Source organism: Callionymus lyra, chromosome 5, assembly GCF_982586985.1.
Source record: "Callionymus lyra chromosome 5, fCalLyr1.hap1.1, whole genome shotgun sequence".
Classification (NCBI taxonomy): domain Eukaryota; kingdom Metazoa; phylum Chordata; class Actinopteri; order Syngnathiformes; family Callionymidae; genus Callionymus; species Callionymus lyra.
Window position 1 is genome coordinate 1,586,897 of NC_141822.1, and position 9,806 is coordinate 1,596,702.

The following is a 9,806-nucleotide window of genomic DNA, read 5'->3' on the forward strand; positions in this document are numbered from 1 at the left end:
TGAGACACACACACCAGGTGAGACACACACACACCAGGTGAGACACACACACCAGGTGAGACACACACACCAGGTGAGACACACACACACCAGGTGAGACACACACACACCAGGTGAGACACACACACCAGGTGAGACACACACCAGCAGGTGAGACACACACACACGTCAAGATAATTACCTCTCATGGACTTCATGTATCTTCTGTCCACTCCATAGGCACCTGAGTCACAAACATCTCCAGTGAGTCACTAACATCTCCAGGGAGTCACTAACATCTCCAGTGAGTCACAAACATCTCCAGTGAGTCACTAACATCTCCAGTGAGTCACAAACATCTCCAGTGAGTCACTAACATCTCCAGTGAGTCACTAACATCTCCAGTGAGTCACAAACATCTCCAGTGAGTCACAAACATCTCCAGTGAGTCACTAACATCTCCAGTGAGTCACAAACATCTCCAGTGAGTCACTAACATCTCCAGTGAGTCACTAACATCTCCAGTGAGTCACAAACATCTCCAGTGAGTCACTAACATCTCCAGTGAGTCACAAACATCTCCAGTGAGTCACTAACATCTCCAGTGAGTCACAAACATCTCCAGTGAGTCACTAACATCTCCAGTGAGTCACTAACATCTCCAGTGAGTCACTAACATCTCCAGTGAGTCACAAACATCTCCAGTGAGTCACTAACATCTCCAGTGAGTCACTAACATCTCCAGTGAGTCACTAACATCTCCAGTGAGTCACAAACATCTCCAGTGAGTCACTAACATCTCCAGTGAGTCACTAACATCTCCAGTGAGTCACAAACATCTCCAGTGAGTCACAAACATCTCCAGTGAGTCACAAACATCTCCAGTGAGTCACTAACATCTCCAGTGAGTCACTAACATCTCCAGTGAGTCACAAACATCTCCAGTGAGTCACTAACATCTCCAGTGAGTCACTAACATCTCCAGTGAGTCACAAACATCTCCAGTGAGTCACTAACATCTCCAGTGAGTCACTAACATCTCCAGTGAGTCACTAACATCTCCAGTGAGTCACTAACATCTCCAGTGAGTCACTAACATCTCCAGTGAGTCACTAACATCTCCAGTGAGTCACAAACATCTCCAGTGAGTCACTAACATCTCCAGTGAGTCACAAACATCTCCAGTGAGTCACTAACATCTCCAGTGAGTCACTAACATCTCCAGTGAGTCACTAACATCTCCAGTGAGTCACAAACATCTCCAGTGAGTCACTAACATCTCCAGTGAGTCACTAACATCTCCAGTGAGTCACTAACATCTCCAGTGAGTCACAAACATCTCCAGTGAGTCACTAACATCTCCAGTGAGTCACTAACATCTCCAGTGAGTCACAAACATCTCCAGTGAGTCACAAACATCTCCAGTGAGTCACAAACATCTCCAGTGAGTCACAAACATCTCCAGTGAGTCACAAACATCTCCAGTGAGTCACAAACATCTCCAGTGAGTCACTAACATCTCCAGTGAGTCACAAACATCTCCAGTGAGTCACTAACATCTCCAGTGAGTCACAAACATCTCCAGTGAGTCACAAACATCTCCAGTGAGTCACAAACATCTCCAGTGAGTCACAAACATCTCCAGTGAGTCACAAACATCTCCAGTGAGTCACTAACATCTCCAGTGAGTCACTAACATCTCCAGTGAGTCACTAACATCTCCAGTGAGTCACTAACATCTCCAGTGAGTCACAAACATCTCAAGTGAGTCACTAACATCTCCAGTGAGTCACAAACATCTCCAGTGAGTCACTAACATCTCCAGTGAGTCACAAACATCTCCAGTGAGTCACAAACATCTCCAGTGAGTCACTAACATCTCCAGTGAGTCACTAACATCTCCAGTGAGTCACTAACATCTCCAGTGAGTCACTAACATCTCCAGTGAGTCACAAACATCTCAAGTGAGTCACTAACATCTCCAGTGAGTCACAAACATCTCCAGTGAGTCACTAACATCTCCAGTGAGTCACTAACATCTCCAGTGAGTCACAAACATCTCCAGTGAGTCACTAACATCTCCAGTGAGTCACTAACATCTCCAGTGAGTCACTAACATCTCCAGTGAGTCACTAACATCTCCAGTGAGTCACTAACATCTCCAGTGAGTCACTAACATCTCCAGTGAGTCACTAACATCTCCAGTGAGTCACTAACATCTCCAGTGAGTCACTAACATCTCCAGTGAGTCACTAACATCTCCAGTGAGTCACTAACATCTCCAGTGAGTCACAAACATCTCCAGTGAGTCACTAACATCTCCAGTGAGTCACTAACATCTCCAGTGAGTCACAAACATCTCCAGTGAGTCACAAACATCTCCAGTGAGTCACAAACATCTCCAGTGAGTCACTAACATCTCCAGTGAGTCACTAACATCTCCAGTGAGTCACTAACATCTCCAGTGAGTCACAAACATCTCCAGTGAGTCACAAACATCTCCAGTGAGTCACTAACATCTCCAGTGAGTCACAAACATCTCCAGTGAGTCACTAACATCTCCAGTGAGTCACTAACATCTCCAGTGAGTCACTAACATCTCCAGTGAGTCACTAACATCTCCAGTGAGTCACTAACATCTCCAGTGAGTCACTAACATCTCCAGTGAGTCACTAACATCTCCAGTGAGTCACTAACATCTCCAGTGAGTCACTAACATCTCCAGTGAGTCACAAACATCTCCAGTGAGTCACTAACATCTCCAGTGAGTCACTAACATCTCCAGTGAGTCACTAACATCTCCAGTGAGTCACTAACATCTCCAGTGAGTCACAAACATCTCCAGTGAGTCACAAACATCTCCAGTGAGTCACTAACATCTCCAGTGAGTCACTAACATCTCCAGTGAGTCACTAACATCTCCAGTGAGTCACAAACATCTCCAGTGAGTCACTAACATCTCCAGTGAGTCACTAACATCTCCAGTGAGTCACAAACATCTCCAGTGAGTCACTAACATCTCCAGTGAGTCACAAACATCTCCAGTGAGTCACAAACATCTCCAGTGAGTCACTAACATCTCCAGTGAGTCACTAACATCTCCAGTGAGTCACAAACATCTCCAGTGAGTCACTAACATCTCCAGTGAGTCACTAACATCTCCAGTGAGTCACAAACATCTCCAGTGAGTCACAAACATCTCCAGTGAGTCACTAACATCTCCAGTGAGTCACTAACATCTCCAGTGAGTCACTAACATCTCCAGTGAGTCACTAACATCTCCAGTGAGTCACTAACATCTCCAGTGAGTCACAAACATCTCCAGTGAGTCACTAACATCTCCAGTGAGTCACAAACATCTCCAGTGAGTCACTAACATCTCCAGTGAGTCACTAACATCTCCAGTGAGTCACTAACATCTCCAGTGAGTCACTAACATCTCCAGTGAGTCACTAACATCTCCAGTGAGTCACTTACATCTCCAGTGAGTCACAAACATCTCCAGTGAGTCACTAACATCTCCAGTGAGTCACTAACATCTCCAGTGAGTCACAAACATCTCCAGTGAGTCACTAACATCTCCAGTGAGTCACTAACATCTCCAGTGAGTCACTAACATCTCCAGTGAGTCACTAACATCTCCAGTGAGTCACAAACATCTCCAGTGAGTCACTAACATCTCCAGTGAGTCACAAACATCTCCAGTGAGTCACTAACATCTCCAGTGAGTCACAAACATCTCCAGTGAGTCACTAACATCTCCAGTGAGTCACTAACATCTCCAGTGAGTCACTAACATCTCCAGTGAGTCACTAACATCTCCAGTGAGTCACTAACATCTCCAGTGAGTCACTAACATCTCCAGTGAGTCACTAACATCTCCAGTGAGTCACAAACATCTCCAGTGAGTCACTAACATCTCCAGTGAGTCACTAACATCTCCAGTGAGTCACTAACATCTCCAGTGAGTCACAAACATCTCCAGTGAGTCACTAACATCTCCAGTGAGTCACTAACATCTCCAGTGAGTCACTAACATCTCCAGTGAGTCACAAACATCTCCAGTGAGTCACTAACATCTCCAGTGAGTCACTAACATCTCCAGTGAGTCACTAACATCTCCAGTGAGTCACTAACATCTCCAGTGAGTCACAAACATCTCCAGTGAGTCATAAACATCTCAAGTGAGTCACTAACATCTCCAGTGAGTCACTAACATCTCCAGTGAGTCACTAACATCTCCAGTGAGTCACAAACATCTCCAGTGAGTCACAAACATCTCCAGTGAGTCACTAACATCTCCAGTGAGTCACTAACATCTCCAGTGAGTCACTAACATCTCCAGTGAGTCACAAACATCTCCAGTGAGTCACTAACATCTCCAGTGAGTCACTAACATCTCCAGTGAGTCACTAACATCTCCAGTGAGTCACTAACATCTCCAGTGAGTCACTAACATCTCCAGTGAGTCACAAACATCTCCAGTGAGTCACAAACATCTCCAGTGAGTCACTAACATCTCCAGTGAGTCACTAACATCTCCAGTGAGTCACAAACATCTCCAGTGAGTCACAAACATCTCCAGTGAGTCACTAACATCTCCAGTGAGTCACTAACATCTCCAGTGAGTCACTAACATCTCCAGTGAGTCACTAACATTTCCAGTGAGTCACTAACATCTCCAGTGAGTCACAAACATCTCCAGGGAGTCACTAACATCTCCAGTGAGTCACAAACATCTCCAGTGAGTCACTAACATCTCCAGTGAGTCACAAACATCTCCAGTGAGTCACTAACATCTCCAGTGAGTCACGAACATCTCCAGTGAGTCACTAACATCTCCAGTGAGTCACAAACATCTCCAGTGAGTCACTAACATCTCCAGTGAGTCACTAACATCTCCAGTGAGTCACGAACATCTCCAGTGAGTCACTAACATCTCCAGTGAGTCACAAACATCTCCAGTGAGTCACTAACATCTCCAGTGAGTCACTAACATCTCCAGTGAGTCACGAACATCTCCAGTGAGTCACTAACATCTCCAGTGAGTCACGAACATCTCCAGTGAGTCACTAACATCTCCAGTGAGTCACAAACATCTCCAGGGAGTCAGGGATTCGAACCCTCACCTAAGTCGTTGAAACAGTCTCCGTGTTTCCAGTCGGCGGGCAGCGTCCCCGTGTGATCCCCCATCATGCACCTCTTCCTCTGATCCATGCTCTTCATGTTGACGAACATGGTGTTGTTCTTGTTCTGCAGGAGGTCGAAGGTCAAACCAGTGCCACAGGGTCAGGACAGGAGGTCTCACCAGAGGGTCCACGTGTCGCGGGTCCAGGCACTGAGGGAGGCTGTGGTAGCTCGGGTTGAAGTAGCTGCTGTTAGGGTCACAGGGAGGTCGAACGTCTGGTGGAGACACTTGTTATTGTAGAAGGTTTGAGAAGTTACACTTGAACCTGATGTTGAAATAATATATGAATAAATGTGTAATTACAGGAGTAACAGATGGAGTCAGACGTCAGTAAGAAACACATATGATGCTAAAGTACGTTTGTGATGGTGTCAGTAGCTGACAGGGTGTAGTGATGGTGTCAGTAGCTGACAGGGTGTAGTGATGGTGTCAGTAGCTGACAGGGTGTAGTGATGGTGTCAGTACCTGACAGGGTGTAGTGATGGTGTCAGTAGCTGACAGGGTGTAGTGATGGTGTCAGTACCTGACAGGGTGTAGTGATGGTGTCAGTAGCTGACAGGGTGTAGTGATGGTGTCAGTAGCTGACAGGGTGTAGTGATGGTGTCAGTAGCTGACAGGGTGTAGTGATGGTGTCAGTACTTGACAGGGTGTAGTGATGGTGTCAGTAGCTGACAGGGTGTAGTGATGGTGTCAGTAGCTGACAGGGTGTAGTGATGGTGTCAGTAGCTGACAGGGTGTAGTGATGGTGTCAGTACCTGACAGGGTGTAGTGATGGTGTCAGTAGCTGACAGGGTGTAGTGATGGTGTCAGTACCTGACAGGGTGTAGTGATGGTGTCAGTAGCTGACAGGGTGTAGTGATGGTGTCAGTACCTGACAGGGTGTAGTGATGGTGTCAGTAGCTGACAGGGTGTAGTGATGGTGTCAGTACTTGACAGGGTGTAGTGATGGTGTCAGTACTTGACAGGGTGTAGTGATGGTGTCAGTACCTGACAGGGTGTAGTGATGGTGTCAGTACTTGACAGGGTGTAGTGATGGTGTCAGTAGCTGACAGGGTGTAGTGATGGTGTCAGTACCTGACAGGGTGTAGTGATGGTGTCAGTACTTGACAGGGTGTAGTGATGGTGTCAGTACCTGACAGGGTGTAGTGATGGTGTCAGTACCTGACAGGGTGTAGTGATGGTGTCAGTAGCTGACAGGGTGTAGTGATGGTGTCAGTACCTGACAGGGTGTAGTGATGGTGTCAGTAGCTGACAGGGTGTAGTGATGGTGTCAGTACCTGACAGGGTGTAGTGATGGTGTCAGTAGCTGACAGGGTGTAGTGATGGTGTCAGTACTTGACAGGGTGTAGTGATGGTGTCAGTACTTGACAGGGTGTAGTGATGGTGTCAGTACCTGACAGGGTGTAGTGATGGTGTCAGTACTTGACAGGGTGTAGTGATGGTGTCAGTAGCTGACAGGGTGTAGTGATGGTGTCAGTACCTGACAGGGTGTAGTGATGGTGTCAGTACTTGACAGGGTGTAGTGATGGTGTCAGTAGCTGACAGGGTGTAGTGATGGTGTCAGTACCTGACAGGGTGTAGTGATGGTGTCAGTAGCTGACAGGGTGTAGTGATGGTGTCAGTAGCTGACAGGGTGTAGTGATGGTGTCAGTACCTGACAGGGTGTAGTGATGGTGTCAGTACTTGACAGGGTGTAGTGATGGTGTCAGTAGCTGACAGGGTGTAGTGATGGTGTCAGTAGCTGACAGGGTGTAGTGATGGTGTCAGTAGCTGACAGGGTGTAGTGATGGTGTCAGTAGCTGACAGGGTGTAGTGATGGTGTCAGTAGCTGACAGGGTGTAGTGATGGTGTCAGTAGCTGACAGGGTGTAGTGATGGTGTCAGTAGCTGACAGGGTGTAGTGATGGTGTCAGTAGCTGACAGGGTGTAGTGATGGTGTCAGTACCTGACAGGGTGTAGTGATGGTGTCAGTACCTGACAGGGTGTAGTGATGGTGTCAGTACCTGACAGGGTGTAGTGATGGTGTCAGTACTTGACAGGGTGTAGTGATGGTGTCAGTAGCTGACAGGGTGTAGTGATGGTGTCAGTAGCTGACAGGGTGTAGTGATGGTGTCAGTAGCTGACAGGGTGTAGTGATGGTGTCAGTACCTGACAGGGTGTAGTGATGGTGTCAGTACCTGACAGGGTGTAGTGATGGTGTCAGTACCTGACAGGGTGTAGTGATGGTGTCAGTAGCTGACAGGGTGTAGTGATGGTGTCAGTAGCTGACAGGGTGTAGTGATGGTGTCAGTAGCTGACAGGGTGTAGTGATGGTGTCAGTAGCTGACAGGGTGTAGTGATGGTGTCAGTAGCTGACAGGGTGTAGTGATGGTGTCAGTACCTGACAGGGTGTAGTGATGGTGTCAGTACCTGACAGGGTGTAGTGATGGTGTCAGTACCTGACAGGGTGTAGTGATGGTGTCAGTACCTGATAGGGTGTAGTGATGGTGTCAGTACCTGACAGGGTGTAGTGATGGTGTCAGTACCTGATAGGGTGTAGTGATGGTGTCAGTACCTGACAGGGTGTAGTGATGGTGTCAGTACCTGACAGGGTGTAGTGATGGTGTCAGTAGCTGACAGGGTGTAGTGATGGTGTCAGTACCTGACAGGGTGTAGTGATGGTGTCAGTACCTGACAGGGTGTAGTGATGGTGTCAGTACCTGACAGGGTGTAGTGATGGTGTCAGTACCTGACAGGGTGTAGTGATGGTGTCAGTAGCTGACAGGGTGTAGTGATGGTGTCAGTAGCTGACAGGGTGTAGTGATGGTGTCAGTAGCTGACAGGGTGTAGTGATGGTGTCAGTACATGACAGGGTGTAGTGATGGTGTCAGTACCTGACAGGGTGTAGTGATGGTGTCAGTACCTGACAGGGTGTAGTGATGGTGTCAGTACCTGATAGGGTGTAGTGATGGTGTCAGTACCTGACAGGGTGTAGTGATGGTGTCAGTACCTGATAGGGTGTAGTGATGGTGTCAGTACCTGACAGGGTGTAGTGATGGTGTCAGTACCTGACAGGGTGTAGTGATGGTGTCAGTACCTGACAGGGTGTAGTGATGGTGTCAGTACTTGACAGGGTGTAGTGATGGTGTCAGTACCTGACAGGGTGTAGTGATGGTGTCAGTACTTGACAGGGTGTAGTGATGGTGTCAGTACCTGACAGGGTGTAGTGATGGTGTCAGTACCTGACAGGGTGTAGTGATGGTGTCAGTACCTGACAGGGTGTAGTGATGGTGTCAGTACTTGACAGGGTGTAGTGATGGTGTCAGTACCTGACAGGGTGTAGTGATGGTGTCAGTACCTGACAGGGTGTAGTGATGGTGTCAGTACCTGACAGGGTGTAGTGATGGTGTCAGTACTTGACAGGGTGTAGTGATGGTGTCAGTACCTGACAGGGTGTAGTGATGGTGTCAGTACTTGACAGGGTGTAGTGATGGTGTCAGTACTTGACAGGGTGTAGTGATGGTGTCAGTACCTGACAGGGTGTAGTGATGGTGTCAGTACCTGACAGGGTGTAGTGATGGTGTCAGTACCTGACAGGGTGTAGTGATGGTGTCAATACCTGACAGGGTGTAGTGATGGTGTCAGTACTTGACAGGGTGTAGTGATGGTGTCAGTACTTGACAGGGTGTAGTGTTGGTGTCAGTACTTGACAGGGTGTAGTGATGGTGTCAGTACTTGACAGGGTGTAGTGATGGTGTCAGTACTTGACAGGGTGTAGTGATGGTGTCAGTACTTGACAGGGTGTAGTGATGGTGTCAGTACTTGACAGGGTGTAGTGATGGTGTCAGTACCTGACAGGGTGTAGTGATGGTGTCAGTACTTGACAGGGTGTAGTGATGGTGTCAGTACCTGACAGGGTGTAGTGATGGTGTCAGTACTTGACAGGGTGTAGTGATGGTGTCAGTACTTGACAGGGTGTAGTGATGGTGTCAGTACTTGACAGGGTGTAGTGATGGTGTCAGTACTTGACAGGGTGTAGTGATGGTGTCAGTACTTGACAGGGTGTAGTGATGGTGTCAGTACTTGACAGGGTGTAGTGATGGTGTCAGTACTTGACAGGGTGTAGTGATGGTGTCAGTACTTGACAGGGTGTAGTGATGGTGTCAGTACTTGACAGGGTGTAGTGATGGTGTCAGTACTTGACAGGGTGTAGTGATGGTGTCAGTACTTGACAGGGTGTAGTGATGGTGTCAGTACCTGACAGGGTGTAGTGATGGTGTCAGTACTTGACAGGGTGTAGTGATGGTGTCAGTACTTGACAGGGTGTAGTGATGGTGTCAGTACTTGACAGGGTGTAGTGATGGTGTCAGTACTTGACAGGGTGTAGTGATGGTGTCAGTAGCTGACAGGGTGTAGTGATGGTGTCAGTACTTGACAGGGTGTAGTGATGGTGTCAGTACCTGACAGGGTGTAGTGATGGTGTCAGTACCTGACAGGGTGTAGTGATGGTGTCAGTACCTGACAGGGTGTAGTGATGGTGTCAGTAACTGACAGGGTGTAGTGATGGTGTCAGTACCTGACAGGGTGTAGTGATGGTGTCAGTACCTGACAGGGTGTAGTGATGGTGTCAGTACTTGACAGGGTGTAGTGATGGTGTCAGT

At 47.8% G+C, this 9,806-nt stretch overlaps 1 protein-coding gene across 1 annotated transcript in view; it reads right to left on the reverse strand.

The window, feature by feature from the left end:
* The window catches only part of LOC148078986 (uncharacterized), a 31,748-nt gene that overhangs the window by 1,297 nt on the left and 20,645 nt on the right, over window positions 1-9,806 (reverse strand). The window contains exons 14-16 of the mRNA XM_087790421.1: window positions 5,288-5,382; window positions 5,109-5,232; window positions 182-223 (exon numbers count right to left, since the gene is read on the reverse strand). Coding sequence (XP_087646547.1) covers window positions 182-223; window positions 5,109-5,232; window positions 5,288-5,382 — 261 coding nt within the window. The remainder of the gene's footprint in view (window positions 1-181; window positions 224-5,108; window positions 5,233-5,287; window positions 5,383-9,806) is intronic.